This window comes from Hemicordylus capensis, chromosome 4 (genome assembly GCF_027244095.1).
Source record: "Hemicordylus capensis ecotype Gifberg chromosome 4, rHemCap1.1.pri, whole genome shotgun sequence".
NCBI classification, from domain to species: Eukaryota; Metazoa; Chordata; class Lepidosauria; order Squamata; family Cordylidae; genus Hemicordylus; species Hemicordylus capensis.
The window spans coordinates 3,103,757-3,129,070 of record NC_069660.1 but is presented as its reverse complement, the minus strand read 5'-3'; the positions used below and the strand labels follow the sequence as shown (position 1 = coordinate 3,129,070).

Sequence of the window (25,314 nt, the reverse complement as noted above, 5' to 3'; positions counted from 1 at the left end):
TGCTGAAATAAGAGCCTCCCCATTTCTGACAACTTTTTAAACGTCTCTAAAGTCTGATTTTTTTCACCCAAGCTTTTTAACTGTACTGTGGTTTATTTATTTATTTATTTATTTATTTTATTTTACGTTTTATATCCCGCTCTTCCTCCAAGGAGCCCAGAGCGGTGTCCTACATACTTAGGTTTCTCCTCACAACAACCCTGTGAAGTAGGTTAGGCAGAGAGAGAAGTGACTGGCCCAGAGTCACCCAGCTAGTTTCATGGCTGAATGGGGATTTGAACTCAGGTCTCCCCGGTCCTAGTCCAGCACTCTAACTACTACACCACGCTGGTTTTGCATTGTTTTAAAATGTTTTAAGTGGTTTTCATTTTAATCTGTTTTATGCTGTTGTAAACCACCTGGAGACAGAAATTTGGGGCGGTCTACAAATTTGATAGACAGACAAACAGAGCTTCTGCAGGAGTTGGTGGTTCATATCCCACACAGCATCCCATGGCTGTTTTGCACACCACAGGCATTGCTGCCTGTTCCAAATGCAAGTTGTGCAGGATGCCAAAATTGCACAAGAGAATGACATGGGAGAATGATAGAGGTCTATAAAATCACGCATGGTGTGGAGAGGGTGGACAGAGAGAAATTTGTCTCCCTCTCGCATAACACTAGAACCAGGGGTCATCCCATGAAATTGATGGCCAGGAAATTTAGGAAGGAAACAGAAGGGAGTACTTCTTCACACATGCATAATTAATCTAGGGGATTCTCTGCCATGGGTCATGGGATATGGTGACAACTACCAGCCTGGGTGGCTTTAAGAAGGGCTTAGATAAATCCATGGAGGACAAGTCTGCTGGGCCTCTCAGTGGCATTTGATACCATCAGCCATGGACCACCTCTCAGGTATTTCATCTACATGAAACCACTGGGAGAGGTCATTAGGAGGTTTGGAGTGAAGTGTCAGCAGTATGCAGGTGTCACTCAGCTCTACCTTTCCCTGACATCAGATCCTAGGGAAGCCGGGGATGTACTGAATCGGGGGCTGGAGGTGGTGATGTCTGCTCTTCAACATCTGTGGCTGCTTTTAAAAAACAGCTAAAGACCTTTTTATTTGTTCAGGCTTTTACCCCTTAGGGGCTGTCAGGTTTCTCAGCTTTGCTGCATCTGTTTATCTTTTTTATTGTTGTGGGGGGTTTTGCGGTGGGGGGGGGCTTATGGTTTTTACTGTTTAACTGATTTTAAGGTTTTCAGTGTGATCTTTATGAAATTTTATTGTATTTTAACTTTTGTTAAAAAAAACATGGTGTAATTTAACAAGTTAAAATACACTGAAAGGGGGTATAAAAATTGAACAGTCAGTCAATAGCTACTAGTCTGTCAATGGCTACTAGTTGGAGGGCTCTCGGCTACCTCCAGCCTCAGAGGCACGATGCCTCTAAATGCCAGTTGCAGGGGAGCCACAGCAGGGGAGAGGGCAGGCCCCCCTCAGCTTTTGCCTGTGGGCTTCTTGGAGGCGTCTGGTGGGCCACTGTGTGAAACAGGACAAGGGACTGGATGGGCCTCCTTGGGCCTGATCCAGCTGGGCTGTTCTTATGACTGCACCCCATTTTTTCCAGTGGCCGCAACCCCAGTAGCAGCGGCTGGTCCTAATGAATTGGCTTGGGGGGGGCGTGATAGAGGAGGCTGCTTGGGGGGCTCCTCTCTCTCCCCTCCCCCAGCTGAGAGCCGTGCTGCTGCCTGCAGGCTGGCCGTTCGCACAGAAAAACCGGTCTCATCCTTGGTAGTGCTGCTGCTCCTGGGACTTGCAGGGTGCTTTTATCGGGAGAACCGAGCACCAGGTGACAAGAGTGCAATGGATATAAAAAGGAGCCCTGTTGCTCACAGAGGGGAAGGAGCAGCCCTCCCACAGCCCCCCCCCTCGCCAAGGCAAAATGTGGCCCTTTCTTCCAGCAACAGCAGCAGCAGCAGCAGCACTCTCCTCCCCTTTTGGTTTCTGCAGAAATATCTGCTTCCTCCATACAGTCCAGTTTGTTTGTTCAGGATCTCCAGAGCCATTGGCCCTGAATGTATGTTGGAATGTGAAGTTTCAGGAGGACGGCTCCCTTTTCCCGTCAGGAGTCTTTGAATCCCCACATCAAAGTCAGATCTCCCTGGCAAGAGGCGCCATCCGCATTGCCCAGGACAGAAGAATATGAACAATAACAGAAAATAATAAGAGGGGGGAATAAAGGTGTGGAAGAGCTGAGCGGTTTCAGCACAGATGGAAGAATGTCTGGCAGGCATGGAATGTGGAGGGGGCACAGTGATTTGGGGGGAGGTCAGTGCTACTCCTTGGATCCAGCTGTGGTTGCCAGGAGCATTTCCAAACAGCAACTGAACACAGCTTTGGTACACTTCGGCCAGGGTGGGGGGAGTTCATATGAAGGAACCATTTACAGTGAGAAGATGCTGTTCATACAGCCAGTGGCATTATTCAGCTTTGCTCCTGGTGATTCACATACAGGTGAAACTCGGAAAATTAGAATATTGTGCAAAAGTCCATTAATTTCAGTAATGCAAATTAAAAGGTGAAACTGATATATGAGACAGACGCATTACATGCAAAGCGAGATAAGTCAAGCCTTAATTTGTTATCATTGTGATGATCATGGCGTACAGCTCATGAAAACCCCAAATCCACAATCCCAGAAAATTAGAACATTACATGGAACCAAGAAGACAAGGATTGAAGAATAGAACAATATCGGACCTCTGAAAAGTATAAGCATGCATATGTATTCAGTACTTGGTTTGGGCCCCTTTTGCAGCAATTACTGCCTCTATGCGGCGTGGCATGGATGCTATCAGCCTGTGGCACTGATGAGGTATTATGGAAGACCAGGATGCTTCATTAGCGGCCTTCAGCAATTCTGCATTGCTTGGTCTCATGTCTCTCATCCTTCTCTTGGCAATGCCCCATAGATTCTCTATGGGGTCAGGTCAGGCGAGTTTGCTGGCCAATCAAGCACAGTACACTGTATACTTTTCAGAGGTCCGATATTGTTCTATTCTTCAATCCTTGTCTTATTGGTTCCATGTAATATTCTAATTTTCTGAGATTGTGGATTTGGGGTTTTCATGAGCTATACGCCATGATCATCACAATGATAACAAATTAAGGCTTGACTTATCTCGCTTTGCATGTAATGCGTCTGTCTCATATATCAGTTTCACCTTTTAATTTGCATTACTGAAATTAATGGACTTTTGCATGATATTCTAATTTTCCGAGTTTCACCTGTATAATGCGCAGTAACTGATCCGCAGTTACTGCGCATTATATGCATCCTTTAAAAATAGCACTTTGGTGCAGTGCTGGAAACAGCTTAACTTTAGGCAGTAAAGTAAGTTCCTGCTGCAGTGAAGCTGCCCATCTGGGAAACTTCCAGAACTAGCTGTGTCTAGTAAGTTTTTGCATAGAAAGGCAAGAGACACGCAGCCTCCGAAAGACTCCTCTTGAGGAGACATGGCTGAGCCAACTTGGGCCACCTTTGCCCATTGGCTGCACCGGGGTGTGTTTGGTTCGGAATCCAGCAAAACCTGAAGACGGGTTTTAGCAGAGCCTTCCAAGCAGAGGAAAAATTGACTTCAGAGCTGATAACAGACACAAGTGACCATACTTGGGAGAAACATCCCGCATCAAAGAGCTCAGAGAAGAACTCGCAAAGAGGGCTCATTCAGCTGGCAGTCGGGCTTGTGGAGCTGCTTCATCCTGGGCCAGACTGATCACCCATAAAGCCCGGTACTGTCCACTCGGGCTGGCTCTCCAAGGCCACCGGCAGAGGGGGACCTTTCCCAGACCTGGGGAATGTCAGTGTGCTCCACCGCGGAGCTCAAGGAATGGCGGGTACAGGAAGTAGGGAGGCGGTCTTGCAGTGGATGGTCGGGAGGTGGTCTTGCAGTCTTCCTCGTCCCAGAGTACCTGTCTTTTCCATCCTACTGGTCTGTACTGCCTCTGCTTCCCTCAGTGGACCATTCAGCTGCATCCCTCGCCAGGACTCCCCCCCCCCCCCCGACCACCATTCCCAACAACACCTTGCCATCTGACCTTTCCCCTCCGGTTGTGCCTTTTGCCTCGGCTTCCTCTTTCCCCAGCTTCCCCTACCCCCTTCGTCTTCTATTTTATGACAATCCCCTGGCCCATTTGTCAGGTTGGCACATGAGACCACGCTGTGTTTATTAAGCAGCTGGACGGTGTGCTCCCCAACCACCTCTGGTCAGCAGCAGTTCATCCTGAGGGGAGAAGGGAACACCAGACCAGGTGCAGCTGCCTCTGGATTCCAGAAGCCCAGTTGCAGCTGTTTCTCATATCCCACCCGGCCCCCACATTAGGGGTGTGTGAGCAGGCTCAAATTGAGCCAGGCTTGAGTTTGAGCCGGCTTGACTTGAAGGGTTTGGGTCGAACCAAACCGGGCCAGTTCGGTTTGAGCCAGTTCAGAACTTACTGGTAAAGGGGAATCCGGTAAGGGGGCTTCGCTAAAGCTAGTTGGAGCAGGAGGGGAGTACATTTTTATCTTAAAAGTGCTGCTAGCAGTGGCTACGGTGTGAACAGTGGTGGTGGTGGTGGTGGTGGTGGCAGCAGCAGCAGTGGCTCCTCCCCAGCCACAGCAGAGCAGGCAGGTCTGGTTCAGGCCCAATTTGGGCCTCTTCATGTGCATGGAGGTAAAAAAAAAGTGCCTCCATGCATGCCCAGAGGCCATTTGCGTGACCATGCAATTTGTGTGGTCATGCAAATGGCCACTGCGCAGGCGTGGAATAACTCCAATGATGAGCCCCACCAACTAGCCGACAAATGCCTTCAGTGTCGTTGGTTCTTCTGGCTCTGAGCCACCATCACAGACTTCCTGGGGATGGGAAGCAGGGGCGGGGCGGAAGGTTCCGCACTCTTGGCCCTCCTGTTATCTCTGCAGACCAGGCAGCTGGTGGCGAAGTGGAGAGGAGGGCAGGGGAGGGAAACAAAGGGAGGAAGCCCTCCGGCTGGCCTTTCCCACAGCGCTCAGGGAGGCCGGATGGCTTTGCAAGACGCAAACCCCTCTCCCCCCACCTGACCTCAGTTCGGCATCGCGCCAGATGAAACAAAGAAACCACAATGTGCCCAAGCAGGCACAGCTGACACATGTCAACACTTTGTCCAGGGTTTTGTGCATGACCTCGAGAGTGCAGCGTCCGGGGTCTCTGTGCTTGCTTCTGATTTAGACAGAACAAATCCCCATCCTGGTATGGCTTGACTCTGGCAGGGAGTCTCAGCCTGGCACCTTCCCCTCTGCAGCATCATGGTTGGCCTCCTGAGAAGGAGCAATGCAGTGCCATCGCTGTAGATGGACGGGGGGTGGGGAGTGGGGGTGTTGCAGGGCTGAGGGGACACAAGGGGCCAGTTGGGTTCCACTGGATCCTATGAAGCTGACTTTAGCTTGGCTTCCCAGCTTGGAGCAGGCAAAGGGCGGGAGCTCTCAGGCAGGCAGGCAGGCAGGCATTCCCCACTGTTCTCCGCTCTGCAGAGCGGCTTTGCCTCCTGGTCTGACCTCACTCAGTAGCAGCTTGTCCCCAGGAGCCGGAGGGGGGCAAACGAGGCGCAGCTGCCTCTGCTTCCCAGCGGCAACTGGGTCGCTGCTCTCTCTCTCCCAGCTGCCCGAGAGCTGTGCGGCCTGAGATGGATGGCCCGCCTGCAGGCAGCGTGGCTCTTGGGAGGGGCGGGGGGGAGAGAGAGAGGAGCTGCCGGCACTGCCTCCTCTGGCGCCTCCCTGGCTTGTTAGGATGATGAACTGCTGCTGACCTCCCCATGGCGTTTTGCCAGGTAAAAGAGAAAACCACAATATATCCCCAAGCAGATCACAATGGTTCATACCAGAGCTTTGTCCAGGATTTAGCACAGGACCTTAAGAGGACAATATTTTGGGCCCACATGCCTGTGTCGAAGCTACTCCCAGACTGCCGGAGTGCGCTCACCACATCTCCTCCTCCTCCTCCTCCTCCCCACTTCCCAGCCTGCCTGCCACCGGGTCCCTCTTGTCCTCAATGCTGCCAGCACTGCAATGGAAGGAGAGACATTTCTTTACACTTCTTGAGATCTGGGAACTTGCTATATTATTATTATTATTATTATTATTATTACATTTATATCCCGCTCTTCCTCCAAGGAGCCCAGAGCAGTGTACTACATACTTGAGTTTCTCTTTCACAACAACCCTGTGAAGTAGGTTAGGCTGAGAGAGAAGTGACTGGCCCAGAGTCACCCAGCTAGTCTCATGGCTTAAGGGGGATTTGAACTCGGGTCTCCCCGGTCCTAGTCCAGCACTCTAACCACCACACCACGCTGGCTCTCCTATATGCACAAGAGTCACTGAAAACCAAATCGCCAATAACAGAAGATAATATGTCCATCATATCCACTCGCAGCAAACTTAACTGGTTGAGTGCCCTTCGCTCTGAAAGTGAAGTGGGGACACCCAGGGATATGGTATGGTTTCGACATATTTGGGTGACTCCATAGGTATGCAGAAACATGTAGGTTTCTAAATTAAAGTTTAAAAAATGGCCCTGGGACCATCTAGGGCCTCAAAGAATGTTGAGGGCACAGAGACTTTAAAAAAAAGTAGAGTAACTCCTTTGGTTGTCTGGAGAGAGGGAATATTTGGCCCCATTCACACATTACAGGAAACCAGAGTTAAATGGGGCAGAGGTTGGGGCAGAGGTACGTTCAAATGCATGGAACCTGTGCCCCATTGGAAAAGCGACCCGAGGTTTCCCTCCCCAAACTCTTATTTGAACCCTTGGTTTGCAGTAAGTTTTGCTGTTCCTACCTGAGATTAGCAGCCGGCTGCTGCATGTCTGAATGTAGAGGATTCTCTGAAACGGGAGTTGAGGGAGGAAGCTCCTCCCTCTCTCCATTGCGATTGGCTGAAGCCCGTCAGCCAGTTCCCACAACCTCTCCCCACAATCTCCCTAACTGCAGGTTGGGTCCTGTGCAATATATCCAGATGCAGACAGGTAAGCGTGCATATTGAGGGGGGCAGAACCATGGGACCATTGGACCCCCGTTGTGTGCGAATGTGGCCAGTGGCTGCTGCTACTTTTTGACTGAGGGGGAGGGGACATGCTGCTCCTGCCACCCCACCCAGGGCCTTGCTAAAGCCCCCGATTTCTTCATCGTTTCCCAAAAGTTGCTCTTACTCCAAGTCAGACAAATTGTGTGAGTTGAAATCTATGTTTGAGAGCAGTTCAGACAAGAGTGTTGAAAGTGTCTGCTAAAGTGTGTGTGTGGCATGCGGGGTAGGGGGGAGGTTTGGGTGGGAAATGAAGGGCAGGGAGTGGGGGGTGGGATTGGCCTGTTCAGATCGCCAACAGCTTATAGTGGTATTCTGGAGCAAGAGGGAATTAGGCTTGGTTTTTACACATGTGCTGTGTTTGCTGAAAATAAAATTTAAAAATTGGTTTAATTGGTAGCTATAATTGGTAGCTGTATAATACCCAAAATTGGTAGCTGTAATTGAGCAAATGGGTTCAAAGACCCCGGGCTCCCAGGTCCCTGAGGGGCCCCCAGCTCCATCCCTCCCTGTTTTCTTCATTATCTCCCTCACTCCAAGGGGCTGCCAGAGAGAGGGGCGACACGAGCCCCCCTTCCCTCAGCTACGCCCCTGCAAGCACCCCGATTGATCAGGGCCGTCTGGCCAAGGGCAGCTTCCTTCTCCACATGCCATGTTAGTGAGCAAACAGCCCGAGGATGGGTTGGGATTGAACGAGACTTGACCGAACAACCCAAGGCTAATTTAAGACGTGCAGCAGACGACCCACTGGACGGCATTTCGGCTCCTCTGTGGTTCCGTTGGGCTTGCACAGATCATGGAGAGTGACAGAAACCATTTGGCCTTGGGATGAGGGAAGCAAACACCTTGTCCTTGGGGGGGAAGAAAGTGGCTCGCTCCTAAAGCCCCGCAAGCCGATGCCAGCCCCACCCTTGGTGCGGGAACCTTCCCCTCCCAGCTAGGAAGAAGCAAACAGGATGGCCCCTGATTTCTCCGCCCAGCGGAAAGGGCGTCTGTCTCCGACGTCTTGCACACCCCGGTTCCAGGAAGTTTGCTGCAAACCTGGAGCTGGGTCCCGTGTCAGGCCCACATGCCTGCCTGCCTGCCTGCCCCACAGTGGGAGAAGAGAAGCATTCGTTGACAAGCCCTGGGGCGGGGCGGGGGTGATGCTCTGCTCCGGCCGCTCAAAACAAACAGTGCCTGTGGACACAGCCAGGCCCGGCCGGTCCCAGAGGGTCCCCCGCCCTGGAATTCTGAATTAGCAACTGTCTGGCTGAGAGGAAAGGAGAGCTTGCTGGCCCTGTTTGGGAACGAGGAGGAGGAGGAAGGACAGTGATGCCCGTGTCCAGTCCTGGGGGAGGCTGAGTCATGGCTTGGGCGGCTCAGGGCAGGGGGCCGAGGCCGAGCCCCTGCTCTCCAGTCCTGCCAGCAGCATCCCAGCAGCGAGGCTCCTCCGCCCAGGACAAACGCTCTCCTCCACATGAGCTCATCGTGTGTATTTTTGGCCACAGAATCCGACTCCTCAGCCGGGGAGGGGAGGCCGGGAAGGAGCTGGCCTGGAGCTGAGGCCGCGGCGGCGTCACGTTGGCAGCACAGAGAGAGCACACCGGGTGGGAAGGGAGGCTCCCCAAGGGCCCCGGCTGGGAGGAAGGAGGCCAGGTGGGCGGAGAGGGCAGGCGGGCTGGCCGGCCCAGAGCCTAGCCCTGCCGCTTGCGCTGCTCTCCCTCCTGGGTGGGGTCTCCGGAGAGCAACTCTCTCTGCAGGCCGTCAGCATGCGGGCTTCCCCTGGACCAAAGGGGCTGCGGAGGGCAGCGCCTGAAAGGAGCCCTCTGTCTTGCCGGCATGCCGTGGGGCACCCACTGGGGGGGCTCCCAGCCTGGCGGCTGCCGCCTGTGGAAGTTTACAGCGGGACAGAGGGAGGCCTTGTGTTCCCCTCAGGGCCCTTGATGGGGAGGGGAAGCCAGCCGCCCCAGTCGGCCGAAGCAGACCCAGCCCTGCGCACGGCAACCAGCCGCAAGGTTTTCACGGGGTGATTGACTCGGGAGGCCACTTTCGTTATTTTTATCCTCCAGTGTGGAGCCAGGAAGCTGGTCCCTCCTGCCGAGTGGCTGTTGCGGCCCTTCATTGCCTCGCCAAGCAATTGCGGTGTCTAGAGTGGGGGGACAGGCAGGATCCAGCATTGGGCATTGCAGTCGGATGCTCTGGGTCTCAACAAGGCCATCGGTGATGTCTCACTTTTGTTTTTTCCAAACCTCCCCGGCTGGAATTGAGGGATGCCCTCGCGTAACCCCGACTGACGTCTGCACTGAGCTGCTTCCTCAGCTCTGTACTGACGGTTTGCCTTCTTGCCAGGCCTCTGCCGTGTATCTGCCCCTGTCTCTCTGCTCCGTATGCTGCACTTGGAATCATCTGTCCAGGGCTAACCCTTCCGCACACTTTGCACTTTAATCCCTGGCTGCAGGTCTAGCCTGTTGAATTGATTGTATGCTGTTCTGCAGCTGCTGCTGGTGGTTGCTGATGTTGCTGCTGCTGCTGCTGCTATCATTATAGTTAATTCTCTTCGCCAGCCACCAGACATGCATCGGGATGTGGCAAGGCTCTTTGAAGCTGATTGGCTGGGCACCGGTTGGCCTCTTTGAAGCTAATGGCGGCAAGGAGAGGCAGTGGCGGCCGTGCTGGGGAGGCGGTGGCCGGAAGGCAGGCGAAGCGGTGGCCCTGGCCGGGAGGCGGTGGCAGGCCCGGCCGCGGCGGAGAGGCAGCCACACGCCCGGCCACGGCAAGGCGGAGCATGCATGGTGGCGGCAGGCCCAGCTGCAGCAAGGAGAGGCAGGCGAGGCGGCGGGGCTGGCCATGGCCAAAAGGCGGCGGGCCTGGCCGCAGCGGGGGCAGCAGCGAAGAGGTGGTGGCAGGCCCAGCTGCCAGGGTGAGGAGGTGTGCACAGTGGGCTTCAAAGGGAAGGGGTGATTCTCAAAGATCACACCTTCTCCCACTTGTGAGACTTCATGCAGTGCTGGTCTGGATGGGTGTGTCTCTCTCTCTCACTTGTCATTGCACCTGGCCCATCCAGAAGTCCTTTCCTTTTACACTGAGGGCAGGCAGGCAGGCAGGCAGGTCTAGCTGAACTTGCTTCTTCAGGCACGTGATTCTGTCTCCCTTGAAAGGTTTCCCCATCAGTTTTCTGCTTAATCTGATCAAAGCTCCCAAACTATGAGCAATCCATACAATTATGGGGAGATGGCAACTCCAGCAGTGCATGGATTAAGACAGGGCTGACTCCAAAGGGGAGCAAGGGATGGCAGCAGGAGCAGCCCACACAAATATTTCCTGCTCCCCCTTTTGCTCCCCTGCCCACCAGACTGGAACTCTACAGAAAAGTGTCGCACCATGCCGGCATCGGCCCTCTATGGCCCCATAGCTTGAATTCACTACTTTAAGAGGCCTCCACTGTTTAAAGGAGCCCCATCCACTCTCTCCTCTGCTCCAAACAAGCAGCAGAAGCCAGTGCAGCCTGGTAGGCAGGGGGCTCCTCCAGCCCCCCAGGAGCCAGGCCAACCCTTTTGCTCCCAGGAGCTCACCTGGATGAAACCACGTGTGCATGTAGGGGGATGGAGAGTCATCTCCTCTGCAGATTTCAGCTGGCCTGGTGCTGACCTCTCTCCCCACACCAGCCTCTCCTGCCTCATAGTCTTGGACCGGAAGAGAAAACTGGCCTGGAAAGAAGGTTTGGCCTCATCCAAAAAGATAGCATTTTCTAAGAGGACTCTGTCCCATTTTTGGAATAAGTTGGAAATGTCAAGCAAACATCATTAATAAGTTACATAAAGTGACAACATTCATTACCTGCCCCCTAGACTCCTTAAGGTCTAGCCAAACCCTCGCTCCCCTAATGACGGTCTTTGCCGCCCCCTTGGCTCCCTCCTCCCACTAGATGTCCTAGTTGTGCCTGGATTCAGGAGAAGCATCTTACGGTAGGTCCACACTAGCCAGTGGAAGACGCCCTTTCCCCCCCCACAGGAGGGCCTCTGAAGACAGCAGAGCAGGGCTGCCACTGGTCCATGGCTGAGTAGTGCGCTCAGGTGCAAATGCTATTTCAGCTGTTTAGAGCCACCGTGTGGAGCTGGTCTCCGTGGCCACCATGATTTCATGGTGGCACTCCACCATCTGCTGCAGCCATGTTGACAGCCCCCATGCTGAGGCATTGCAGCGTACCAAGGGTGTATCCAGATGGGCATTGCTCAGTTGTAGAGACCCAAAGCCAGTGAGTCAAGTCACCTCCAGCCAGAGAAGGCCAGCGCCTTCTATGCTTGCAGCCGCCTTTGCTTGGGTGCAAGATTCTCCCCCAGACCCAGGTCAGACGGGCTCACCCTCACGAGCTGGGGTGGGGTGATGGTGGTGCTTCTTGGAGCTCGGTTCCTCCCCCCCCCTTCCATCCCACCCTGCTGCCCCAGAGGTAACGAGAGCCACGCTAGCCTGCATGGCTCTACCTGAAAAATGGCCAGCCTGCAGGCAGCGCAGATCTCATTCTTGCGAGGGCAGGGCAGGATGGGAGGGAGACCAGCAAACAGAATTCCAAGCACAAGAGGCCACTGTGCCTGCTTCCCCCGCCCGCCCACCCCGCTCGGCTCATATGTGCAGGCTGGGAGGACAGGCATCTTTCTTCTTCTTCTTCTTCCCCAAGAGCTGACCTGGAGTGGTGAGGTGAGGTAGGCTTGGTGTGGAAAGAGCTGTATACGGTTGCTGTGCTCAGAGGAGGCCGTGTGGTTGTGGGATGCCGGATGCCAGGAGGGGACCGGGGGCGAGGCACGGCGGCACCTGAAGTGCGCCGATGAAACCACCGGGCCATTAGAGAGTGACGGTGCACAAAGCACAGCTTTGAAAAACTCCCTCCTCCTCCTCCTCCTCCCTCCGTGGCTAACCTTGCATCAGACCCTGCCCTTGTTTGTAGCGGGGCCTCTCTGGGTCGGCTTGGAGCAGCAGGACACACCACTCCTGTGTGTGTGTTTGTGGTGCTCTGAGCTCCAGGAGACACACGGAGCGAGCGCAAAGCCCCCTCAGTCACCAGAGGAGACCAGCCCGGAGGCTCCTCTCCTCACTTCCCATCAATCCCCTTCAAGCAGCTGCTCACTCGAAATAAACACTCCGCCATTGGACCATCGGAAGTTCGGCCTGGAAGGCATCCTGGCTGCCCACCAGCCCCCCTCCTCCTCCTTCCCCTCAGAGCAACGGGGGGGGGGGGACAAATGCACATGCCTGGCGAATCGAGGCCTCTCTCATGCCACCTGTGCTCCTTCCCAAAGGCAGACTCTTGCAAGCCAATCTATCCCCCCCCCCCGATTTGCAAGATTTATGCTACTGTCTCGCCACAGAAATACCCTCGAAGCATACAAAGGTGAGAGGTTTAAGGCAACCACCACCACCACCACCACCAGCACAACCAGTCTTAACAACTAACTGGCAGCAATGAAGCCGCCGCTGCAGGCAGATGCAAAGCCAAAGGCACACCAGGGTGGCAAGGAGTGTCCCCTTGTCTCCAGAAAGAGGCAGGGAAAGTGCCTGGGGATGATGGGAGTTGGAGTCCAGCAAGACTGGGGATTCCTGTATTTGAGAGAGATGCTAGGAAAACATCCTTCTTCTAGAATGGGTTCAAAGTAGACCTCAGTGGCTGCAGCGAGTGGCAGGCAGTGCACTCTGTGGGCCCCCTGTGGATCATGACCATGGGCAGGTGGGATGCTTTGACCACCAGAGACAAGATGCCTCCATTCCCCACTGCATATCTAGCCCGAGTCATGAAAAACGTTAGCAAGGCAAACATTGGGGCAGAACAAATGTCCAGTTCAGACATTATGCTGTCGGAGTGTACAGATGTTTGTACACTTGCACATGTGTTTGTGTGAATGACTATTCCTGTGTTGTTTTAAAGGTGAGCCTGGATGATGCAGACCCTGTTAGAGGTTGTTGATTTTTACCCACAATAGGTAAAACAGCAGAGCACTAAGGAATGAGCACACACTCCACTTACAGAGTAGGTAGCAGAGGACGGTTTGGATACTGCAGCTATTTAGAGAAAACACATGGAGATCCTTGTGTGACTAAACACTAAACATTTATTGGTTAAATACACTTAGACAGGAAAGACCTACTTCTAATCTAAAGGACTACATAGTGGATAGGTAAGGAGAGAGAGAGATGTTTCCATCTGCTCTCTAGGAGGGAAAGGAAGGATTGTGACTCAGCACAGGAAGTCATAGGGTAGGGACAGATAGGGAGACCCCGACTCACTGTCTCTACTCCCAATGCCCCTAGTGCTCATTAGGACAGTTGGTGCAAAAGGTCGATGCACTGGAAGTTCATCTCCAACAGACCGTGCAAATGCATGGTACAGATGGAACCTGCGTTCAACACAGCATGTGAATGACTGTCCCTGTGCACACTACACACTCATATGGATGTTGAACATAACATGTGAATGGACCTAGAGACAGTCATTTATCAGAAACAAGGACCAGGAAAGTAGAACTGTCCCTGGAACCTTTTCAAGCTTAACGAACCTTCCAAAGCGGTTTCCAAAAAAGCTTAAATAAAGAGCAACACATCAAGCAACATGTTTAGATCTTTGCACGGTGAGCTCTTTAGGCTCACCTCTTTCGGATCTCCCTCCCTGCCCCCTCAGTGCAAGATGGTTGCTCTGTGGTGGTAGGTGGGGGAAGGAGGGGGCCACCTCCACTGGGGCAGGGGTGCTGGATGGGGGCAGCTTCCCAGCCTGAGTCTCTCGGTCTGTCTCTCAGAAGGTGGTCCCTGGTCACTCATATGCTGCTGTCAATCATGTTGGTCTTAATCTTGCGCATAATTTGGATTTCCCCCCCAAAGCATAATATGTGGGATTTTAGCCATAGATAAACGGTAGAGATGGGAGATAGGACAAGATCCCCCAGATAGCAATAGCACTTACATTAGCACTTACAGATGACCTTGTCAGCCCCGCTCCGAAATTGTACCTGCTCTGTTCTGCACTGTTTCTAAGCATCCAGCTGCATCTGCAAAGAGCTGTTGTCTCAAGGAGTGCCAAAGGCGTGGGTGGGGGCTGGATGAGGTCAAAGAGGATGTGTCAAGGTTTCTCTCCAGAAGTTTCTGGCAATTTCCTCAGCTGGTTTTCCCACCACACGAACACATCCTGCACAGCATCACCTCACTGTGTGTCTGTGGATGGGATAAGTGGAGTTAATCCCTGCACAGAAGCGTTAACCAACTGGTTGGTTTCTTCTTCCCCCACAGGGCCTTGCCCCATTGAGACCTCAGGGACCAGGTCAGCCTTTCCTCTCTCTTGCTCGCTGGAACAGGCCGCCTGGAGCTCAGCAGTGGAGAGCCAGGATGGGGCCTCCCTCTCCGTCTCCCTCTCCTCCCCGCCTAATGCCCGGATTGGCCGCTACCGCCTGACCATGGAGGCCTCCACAGACCACCAAGGCTCCAGCTTCCCCCTTGGGGAATTCATCTTGCTCTTCAACCCTTGGTGCCCAGGTAAGATGTCCACAGGCTTTGCCAAGCCATTGGGTGGGGCTGGAGGCCCAGGAGGAGCCTTCCTCATTTTCCATGCCCACCACCTTTCCTTTTGCATCTGAGCAATGGTGCATTTGGAATTATTGGCTTCCAACGCTTTGGAATCCTGCTCCCAGTTTTGGTTGCTGCATCTCAAAAAAAGATATTGTAGATCTGGGAAAGGTGCAGAAGAGGGAACAAAAAGGATCAGGGGGGCTAGGGGCTCTTTCCTTACAAGGAAAGTGTTTTGGCCTTTTAAGTTCAGTGTGGGGTGGAGTTGACTAAGAAGTGATATGCTGGAGGTTCATAAAATTATACATGAGGCAAAAAAGGTGGATAGAGAGAAGTTTCTCTCTCTCGTAATGCTAGATCCTGGGTTCATCCAATGAAATTGATGGTGATGGGAATCAAGGCAGAACAAAGAAAGAACTTCTTTACACAGTACATAATTAATGCATGGAACTCACTGCCACAAGATCTAGTGGTGGCCGCTAGCTTAGATGACTTTAACAGGGGTTTAGACACATTCATGGAGGATAGGGCTATCCATGATGATTATACAGAACCTCCAGGTTCAGAGGCAGAATATATCTGAACATCAGATGCTTGAAACAAAAAAACAGGCGATCAAGGTGATCTGGTTGACATACTATACATAGAGGCTATTTTCACGATTGCAGAAAATCTGGCTAGCCTCCACTAGCCCAATTTTCTGCAATCGTGAGAACCACCTGGCTCGGCTGCGAGCCCGGTGGTTCTAGAGCGGGTAACCTGCTCAAGTACCCCTCCCCTAAAACCAGGTTTGCAGAGCGAGTGCTCCACAAACCCGGGTTTTTTATCGTGAGTAGCCGTGGTGCGGCTCTGTGCCGTGGCTACTGACGAGGAGACCCCTGGAGGGGAGGTGAAAAGCCACCTCCCAGCTCCGGGGGTCTCGCCAGCATGCCCTGCGCACTTGCGCAGGGCATGCTGGAGCTTCCAGGGGCCCCCAGAGACTGGTACTGGGACCAGTGCTCTTTAACTTGTTCATAATTGATCTAGAAGTTGGGATAAGCAGCATAGTGGCCAAATTGACATATGACGCTAAACTACAGTGGTCCCTCGACTTACGAACTACTCGACATAAGTATTTTTCGAGTTACAAATGGCAGTTTTAGATCCGGTTTTAGATGCAGTTTTTTCGACTTACAAATTTTTAGATGGGGTTTCCTCGACTTACGAATTTTACATGCGGTTTCCTTGACTTGCCTGCCTGTTTACTGCCTGTTTATTCTTGAAAAGAAATGTTCCTGTGCAGTTTGCAAGCCTTACTGGGGGTCTGGGTCTTTTTTCTAGGCTCCGGAACGCATTAATCCGTTCCCAATGCATTCCTATGGGAAACCGCTTTTCGACTTATGAACTTTTCGACTTACAAATGTGCATTCGGAATGGATTAATTTCGTAAGTAGAGGGACCACTGTATGTCATATGGGTAATGAAATCCAAAATGGAATGGGAGGAGCTCCAAAAGGATCTCTCCAAACTGTGGAAGTGGGCAACAAAATGGCAAAGACGGATCAATGTTAACCTAGTGTAAAGTGATGTATATTGAGGCACCACCCACCCCACACTTCACATATATACTGATGGGGGTCTAAGCTGTCAGTGACTGACCAGGAGAGAGATTTTGGGGTCTTTAGTGGAACGCTCATTGAAAGTGTCAACTCAGTGCACGGCAGCCGTGAAAATTCCATGCTAGGGATCATTAGGAAGGGGGTTGAAAATAAAATCGCCAATATTAGAATGCTTTATACATATCTGTGGTGCGGCCATATTTGGAGTACTGTGTGCAATTCTGGTCACTGTATTTTAAGACGGACATTGTAGAACTGGAGAAGGTGCAGAAGAGGGCAACCAAGATGACCAGGGGCCTGGAGCACCTTTCTTATGAAGCAAGTTTACATCATGTAGAGCTTTTCATTTTAGAAAAAAGACGACTGCGGGGAGACATGATTGAAGTGTATTAAATTATGCTTGGAGTAGAGTAAGTGGACAGAGAAATCTTCCTCCCTCTCTCACCATCTTAGAACCTGGGGTCATCCCATGAAACTGAAGGCAAGGGATTTTAGAAAAAGGAAGCACTTTTTCTCACAGTGCATAATTAATCTACAGCCCTCTTATCCACGAGGGCCAGAGCCCCACTCTGCTATTGCCCCCACCACAGCAACTGCTGTCCAGGTACTGTGCCTCTGGGCATATGACTACAGCCCCCCCCCCCCCCACCATGGGCGATGCATATGCCACGTACTGTGAGATGCCCCTGGGAGATCTCCTCCAACCCATCAACTCAGAGCTCTGCCATCTTCCTGCTTTCTCTCTTCCCAGCGGATTCCGTCTTTCTCGAGAGGGAAGAGGAACGCAACGAGTACGTCCTCACTCAGCATGGCCAAATCTACCAGGGCTCAAAGGAGTACATCTATTCCATCCCATGGAACTTCGGGCAGGTGAGTTTCTCTCTGGCCCTGTCCTGCCCTTTTGCCGGGAGCATCTTCTGCATAGGTGCCAACCTCTAGGGTCGCCACCCGTCCTTTATTTGCAGGGACATCCCTTGTTTCCGCCCCACATTGTCTTTCCGTTATGGGATGCCATTTGTCCCATATTTCCAGCGAATGGGAAGAACCTATGGCTCAGATCAAACCGGTTATTTTCACTAATGATGAAATAATTAATGAGCTCCAACTCCCTCCCTCCCTCCCAGAGTACTCTGTGGTTCTGGTGGGCTGCAGGCTTAGGGTTGTCATCAGTCCCATATTGGGGACATTGACAAAAACGTTAACATTAACAGCCCTCATTGACTGGCTAACTTCACATTATCCAGGTATCTGGATCATGAAAATCATGCAAGTAGTCAAGCAATGACTACTAGATGGTGAACATGTGTGAAACCTCTTTTTACTGGCTTCTCTTTCTAGAAAGCAAAATTACATCACACCCAGTTTGGCTAACCATGGTTATATTGATAAGCAGAGGAGAAGCATTCTGTGTTGTCATTTATACCATAGTTTAAGTGGAAAGTGGAAAAACCACACACAGCTCTCAAGCTCCCAGTGACTCCTACGCAGTCCCCAGCTCACGTCCCTTATCCAGGCAGTGGGATGTTGGCAACCCTACCAACCCCTGGATATGAAGTCATGAGCTACACAGAAGCCCGGTGTTCAAGGGCTCCCCACTGACACAGGGCAGGAAACTGCAGCTGAAGCTGTGCCCAGGAAGTGATGTCACGATGGGCAATAGACCGCCTTGCTCATAATTCATGATCCGTAGCCTCTGATAGACTTATCTTCCAGGGGATTAAACACATTCACGGAGGATATGGCAACCAGTGGTTACTTATCACAATGACTGGATGGAACCTCCACATTCAGAGGCAGTATATCTCGGTATACCAGTTGCTGGAGAGAAAGAACAGGGGAGGCCTCTTGCCCTCCTTCTCTGCATGTGGGCTTCAGTAGCAACTGGTTGGCTACTGTGGGAAACAGGATGCTGGGCCAAAGGGATTTTTCTCTCTCACCCAGCAAGCTGCTTCTCATGTTCTTATGACTCATGCGGGACAGACTCTGCAAAAGTGGTGTCAACTGTTTTGCTCAATCCACTAGTGCAGGGATTCTCAAACTTGGGTCCCCAGATGTTATTGGACTTCAACTCCCATAATCCCCAGCCCCAGTGGCCTTCGATTGGGGATTATGGGAGTTGAAGTCCAATAACATCTGGGGACCCAGCGTTGAGAATCTCTGCACTAGTGAGAAGCATAAAATAATTAAAATTAACACCTTTCAATGTTGTTTATTTTACTTATGTATTGGGGATTCCTCTCCCTTTCCAGTTAGAGAAAGCATATATCAAAACAAACCAAACAAACAAATGAATCTTAATTTCGATCTTCGACCAGAATAAATGTTACAAAACAAAACAAGACAAGAAATGTAAATCGCATGAGTAAATCCCAGGGGTCTCAAACAGGGCTGGCGAGATGCTGTGGTGCTGGGTCTACAGCTCGGGTCCCCTCCAGCCTAAAGGCCTCTGGCAGTTGAGGCTGGGGGTGGTGGGAGTTGCAGCCCTGCAGCATCTGGGCACCCACATCTGCGAGCCCCAGAGGAGAATGAAAACGCATCTACAGGAATAAGAAAAACAGGAACCACACAAAACTAACCATGAGCACCAGCCAGCCCAAAAACCTTTGCGACTACCTGGGTGCTTTCCAGACTAGACCCTGCAATGGGGTCAGGACGCATCTCGGAAGTGGGCTTCCACCCTTCCTGCGTCGTGACACTTCAGCCCCTATGCGGACAGCAGGATGCCGTTCACATTGCCAATGCCTTGTTTCGAATTTAATTGCTGCAATATAGAGCAAGGACGTCGTATATCTGGTGTGAAAAAGTTGCTGTTTTTTCGGGTTGTTAGTTGCTGCGAGACGGCTCCCCCTGCTGTTTCCGTTCCAAATGCGACTTTCTCGAACGGAGGCATTTTGTTGCTGATGAGCAGCTAGTCTGGAAAGCGCCCTGGAGGCCTGACGAAACTGCTGAGTCTAATAAGACTGGGAGCAAAGCTGGTTATAACGTTTTTCGTTGTCCCCTGAACACTTTGTTATTAAAAAGGCTAAGGGTTCCATGAAATGTGAGTTTGGCAGATCCAGGATTGAGTCTTTTGTGGTTAACCATAGCAGCGGGGCAGCCCAAATCCCGCTGCAGAGGGGGAGATCCTGTCACAGGTCTCTCACTGCTGCAGTCCGTTTGGCCCTGAAGTTGGGAACAAACTTTACTTAATACTAGCTGGGCCAGGCGCAGAGCATCTGCGCCTCTAGTTTGACCCAGCCATTTCCTCCCGCCTGTTGCCACCATTGCTTTCTTACCAGCCGCCCGTCAGCGCTGACTTTCCCACCCGTCCGCCAGCCACCTCCACCCGGCCAGCCCACCACCACCTCCTCCTGCCGGCACGGCTTTGCCCACCAGCGCAACTCCACTGGCCGGCCACCTCCTCCTGCTGGTGTGGCTCCACTGGCCACCCACTTCTGCCCACCATGCGGCTCCACCGGCCGGCTGCCTCCTCCCACTAGCAGGACTTCGGCTCCTTGTCCTGCCGGCGCGGCTCCACTGGCAGGCCGTCTTTGCTGTTTTCTTCCCTGTCCCCATGGCTGTCCAGCCGTTCTCCAAACTCTCGCAAGAGCTGCCACACATGGGACTAGCCACAGCTACATCTTAGAGAATTAAATATATAGATGGTACAACTCTTAGAGGTTCTCAAAGTTTGGCTCCCTGATCTTGTTGGACTACAACTCCCGTCATCCCCAGCCACAAGCCATTGCGACTGAGGATGATGGGAGCTGTAGTCTCATAACATCTCGGGATCCAGGGTTGAAAACCCCTCTCTTATAGCAACTGATCTCCAACTGCTTGCTGCTTGGGGCTCATCATCATGGCAGCCACGCAGCGCACGGAAATCACTCAGAGACACCTGCTGGACCTCACTAGAGAGATGGCCTCTAGTGTTGGTGGTGTGTTTTTATCTGTTTAACTCTATAGCTCACCTGTCTCAGAAAGAGCACAAAGAAACAAAAAAGGATATATCATGTTTATGGCTAAGGTTTTAAGGTTTAGAAGAGTAAGAGAAAATTGCTATGCTGTCAAGGTTTAAGACAAATAAGAATATTTTTGATCTGGGTGGTTTAAGCAGAATGTTCCTAGTCACTTTCTGTTGTTCACACATATTGATTTTGATGTCTGATGTATCTTCTTAATTACGATATATTTCAAAGCTCAAGTATGAAGCACTCCATCAAATCCATTTCAAACAGTTAAATTAAAAAACAAAACAGGCAGATATGAGTGCCTACTGTGAGGGCCATGCATGGCCAAAGAGATCATCCCACAAAATAAGCTTCACAATTTCCTTTTATTCTTTTAACAAACGCTGGTTCCTGCATCTGAAAATACTGATTCCGGAACTGATTCTGAAATGCTGAGTCTGTGAAAATGCTAAGTCCTGAGGGGGAGGATGAGGAAGTGGAGGTTTGTGTGTGTAGGGATCAAGTGGACATGGGTCATCAACAGACAGACTATAAATCACAAAGCCCAGACGTGGCCAAGGAAAAGTCTGAATAACTCAGATACCAATGCTCACTGGAGTCTACGTAATGTCGTTTCCATCATCAGCACCCGTGTGAAATTCTGCACAGACAAACCTTCCTGGGGCATATGTGAGTTTGGAGACAGTTTCACTGCCTTTCTGGTAGGACCGTGGGAAGCTGGATCTTCTCGTAATAGAGCCACAAAGCTGAGAGGAATTTCTCTCCCCCAGGGCCATCCAAGCAGAGGGCAGGAGATCTCCCTCCAAGATTCAGCAGTGCTGCAAGTGCTCTTAGTGGATGGAATGAATTTAGAAAGACAGAGAGGCTCTTCACAAGCACGTGCAAAACCGGGCTAAGGGAGCCCAGCCCAGTTTTGCATGCACATGTGAACCACCAGGATCGTGCCCAATCCCAGCGGCACCATGGCAGAAAACCCACCTATGGAGCCCCCTCTCAAAACTGGATTTGGAGATCGAGTGCTCTCCTACCCCATTTATGTGATCGTGTGTCAGCCGTGGCTGCTTGATAGACTTGGGGAGGGGAGGGGGGCTCCCCATAACACACTGCACACTTGCGTGGTGCATTATTGGAGCTCTGTGGGGTGCAGAGGGGCACATCTCGCCACCCCGACCCTCGGAGCTGCCAGCAGGAACCGGTGCTCATCTGGGTGGGCGATCTGCAAGTACAAATATTTATTCATTACATTTCTATACCACCCTATCCAACAGCTCTGGGCGGTTTACAAAACCAGAACCAAATGCAATCATTTAAAAATCAAACTTAAGACCACATGACATCTAAACAATTCAAACACAGTTTAAAACAGTTAAAACAGATTTTAAAAGCTTGAAAGGCTCTCTTAGAGGCCTATAATGTTTCTCAACCTTGAATTTCTGCATGGGTGTGTGTGGGTGTGTGTGTGTGCATTCCACAACCCAGAGCAACTCCAGAGAAGGCCCGGTCCCGAGTTGCCACCAGACACACCAGTGGCAGCTGGGACTGGACCTCTCCAGATGGCCTCAACGCGTGGTGGGGATCCTGCAGAGTAACGAGCAGAATACCAGCTTCCCTATTTAGTCAGGAGAAGAGCAACTGAAAACCACTAGGGAGAAACCCGCCACATCAGAAGTCACTGGATCGTCTGGCTTAGCCCGATAATGGTCAAATGCGTGGGAATGAACGTGGCCACTTCTGATGCCAAGCGAAATAAGGGTGGCCCTTCCATGGGGCAAGGTGGGGCAGCCACCGCAAGGGCTGGATTACTGGGGTGTCGGCAGTGGGGCAAGATGCTTCACCTGCCTGCCTCTGCCCGCCCCCGCCATCTGAGAGCCACTCTTCAAGGCCTCCACTCGGCACTGCCCCTGGCCCCATAACGAGCGGGGGGGGGCAGCGGAAGAGGAAAGGGGGGGAAAGACACCCTTCCCTTATTTCCTCTTCTGCTCCCTCCCCCCTTCTGATCTTGAGGCCAGTGGCCAACGAGGGAGGAAGTGAGGAGGGCCTGGGTGTGGGGTGGTGTGGGGTGGGGTGGTGGGGGTATTGCTGCCACAAAGGAGGGGGAGAGGAGGCGGCTGAGGGTGTGGGTGCACACAGGTGCCCACCCAGAAAACCAAGTGGCAGCTGGAAGGGGGCCCTCATTTGGCATCCTGCCTTAGATGCAGGGTGCTTCTGAGCCATCACTGCAGCAAAAAGTCTAATTTTTGTGCCCTTTAAGTGAGCTGAGGGGTTTTCGTGGCGTTTCTGAAGTGTTCGATGAATTGAGAACCGCCATATCACTATGAGATGGTGACCACTGTGGCAGAGGCCCAAGGAAGGAAGAGTTTGCCAGGTGAGGGGAGGCAAAGCCAGCTAGCCCGCAAGCCCTCTGCCCGCCTCTCAGGGCAGGGAGAGCTGAGCTGCTGGGGGCCTCTCCCTGCCCTGGGCGGCCCCAGCTCCCTGCTGCCCCCATGGGGCACCTGCTGTTTGGGCCGAGGCTTCACTGCCCCACGCACAATCCCTTCAGCAGCATTCATTGTTTGGAGGGGGGTTGATGGAGCTGGGATAGACAGAAGTAAAGGGGGGGCAGGTCATGGGCATTTGCGGGGCGTGTGCACATTGTGACGATGCACACAAGAGTCCAGCACGGATCCTCACACCTCAGTTTGGAGCTTTGGAGTGTAGGGACCCCGGGAAGGGAGTCTAAGCACACACAAGGTTTTATAAAGGCCTCCCCCGCAAGGAGGTTTTCCCGGAGTCAGGCAGAGGAAGGCTGGGCTTGTCAGAGCAGCTGAAGCTGGGCTGAGCCTTTGCCAGGCCCAGCAAGCATCTCCTCCACCCACAGCACTTTGGTTGCCAACTTGTGGTTTTAAAAATACCCAGTCAGTGGGTGGGGCCTGATGAGCTTCCGCTGGGTGAGGAGGGGGCAGAGGATGGTGGATCCGGTGGTGGAATCCAAAGGGCTCAAAATAACAGGAGTATCCAACACAATGCCTCACACTGACCCTGAGGCGGAAATACCAACAGTAGGTGAACTGCTGACAGGCGTCCTTTCCCCGTAAGAGCGTCCTGCCTTGTGGCTGACAACCTTCCCCATCTCCTTTGTTCCTTCCATGGGGTCAGACTCAGGAGGCTGCTCCACAGAGCTCTCCGGCCTTCTTCTCGGCGGTTTCTTGGCAAGCTGAGCTGAGCTGCACAAGGCGCCCCCGATAGGCACTGCATCCGCCTCTCAGGCTCTCCTGGGTTGGAAGATAAAGGCTGCTCCTGCATGCCCAGGTTGTGGCTTCATGGGGTGGCAGCCTTTAAAGGCAAAGTGTGCCGTCGTTGAGTCGGTGTCGACTCCTGGCGGCCAGAGGGCCCTGTGGTGGTCTTTGGTAGAATGCAGGAGGGGTTTCCCATTGCCATCTCCCACACAGTCTGGGAAACATACCTGCGGGGATTCGAACTGGCAACCTCTGGCTTGCTAGTCAAGTCATTTCCCCGCTGCAAGGAAAGGTCTGTTGTGCCTGTTCAGGCTGGACTCTGTTGTCCTGTCGCCTTCATATGTTTGCCTTCCTTGAGCTGCAGAGCCTTGAGGAAATACACAAAACCTCCACCCCCCAAGTCCTTGCCATGCCTTTGTGTACTCCGTAGGAGAAATCTCTCGGAGGCCGATTGCCAGACATCCTGCGACTCAGCCTGCCGGTGGCAGAGCTCAGCAGCACTCACGTAAAACCTCATCCCAGGAAGCAAACTGATGGGGAGGACAAGTTTATTAGCAGCCATCAGCCATGCAAGCGAGCTTGCGGTCTGGAGGAAGTCTGCCCTTGAGTGAATGACGCCCGGTGTTAAAAAGTACTTCCTTTAGTTAGCCCTAGATTTCCTGGCAATTAGTTTCAGGGGATGGCCAGGGAATACAGGGCCAACAAAAGAGAGAGCCAGCGTGGTGTAGTGGTTAGAGTGCCAGACTAGGACCAGGAAGACCAAGTTCAGATCCCCATTCAGCCTCATGAGACTTGCTGGGTGACTCTGGGCCAGTCACTTCTCTCTCAGCCTAGCCTACTTCACAGGGTTGTTGTGAGGAGAAACCTAAGTATGTCGAACACCGCTCTGGGCTCCTGGGAGGAAGAGTGGGGTATAAAATATAAAATAAATAAAATAAATAAAAGGAAGGCATTCCCCACACAGCAGCACATCATTAAGTTATGGAATCCTCTGCCATGGGATGTGATGGTGGCGACCAGCTTGGGTGGCTTTAAGCAGGGCTTGGACCAATTCATGGAGGAGAGGTCTATTGATGGCGACTAGTCTTGATAGTTATGGGCTACCTCCAGGTTCAGAGGTCGGACTCCTCTGAATGCAGGTGGCAGGGAGCAGCAGGAGAGAAAGGCACGGCCCTCCTCCTGCTGTGGCTCCCTGCAACTGGCATGAAGAGGAGAAGGGACGGGCCTTACTCTCCTGCTTGTGGGCTTTTCGGAGGCATCTGGTGGGCCTCTGTGGAAAACAGGATGCTGCTGGGCAAGATAGACCTTGGACTTGATCCAGCAGGGCTGTTCTTAGGCAATATGAGTTGCTGGGGGCAGCAACAGGCCTCACTCCCTGCTTGTGGGCTCTCCTGAAGTATCTGGCTGACCACTGTTGGGAACAGGAAGCTGGGCAAGATGGATCCTGGAAATGAGTTCTAAAACGTTAGCAGGCAGGAAAGCAGCACAGGACCTGTGGACCTTCCCCCTTCAGAAATGGCGCCGGTGGCAGTCAGGGTCTTGCCTAGAAGTTAAAACTCTTATCCTTGAGCTCCAAACAAGAAAGCACAAGGCGAAGGCAGCAGCAGCAGCTCATTCTAAGGAGCCGAGGCAGGGGGGAGGGTGCCCAAGGAGGGGCAGCTGCCTCTGGTTCCCAGCAACTCCACTTGTGCCTGCCTCTCTCTCTCTCTCTCTCTCTCTCTCTCTCTCTCTCTCTCTCTCTCTCTCTCTCATCCCACTCGATGATTAACGAGAGCCATACTGCCTGTCTAGTAGAGGTGCATGGCCTAAGCTCTACCTGATGAATGGCCAGCCTGCAGGCAACATGGCTTCCATTAATGCTGGGGTGAAGCGAGAGCCGCTGGGAACCCGCGGCAGCTGTGGCTCATCTGGCGTCCCCCGGCTCGTAAGAATGAGCTGCTGCTGCTGCTGC

The 25,314-nt window shown here is 52.4% G+C and overlaps 1 protein-coding gene across 1 annotated transcript in view; it reads left to right on the top strand.

Moving 5' to 3' along the window:
* TGM2 (transglutaminase 2) overlaps positions 1–25,314 on the top strand; it is a 72,510-nt gene that overhangs the window by 9,133 nt on the left and 38,063 nt on the right. The window contains exons 3-4 of the mRNA XM_053247697.1: positions 14,328–14,570; positions 16,950–17,068. Coding sequence (XP_053103672.1) covers positions 14,328–14,570; positions 16,950–17,068 — 362 coding nt within the window. The remainder of the gene's footprint in view (positions 1–14,327; positions 14,571–16,949; positions 17,069–25,314) is intronic.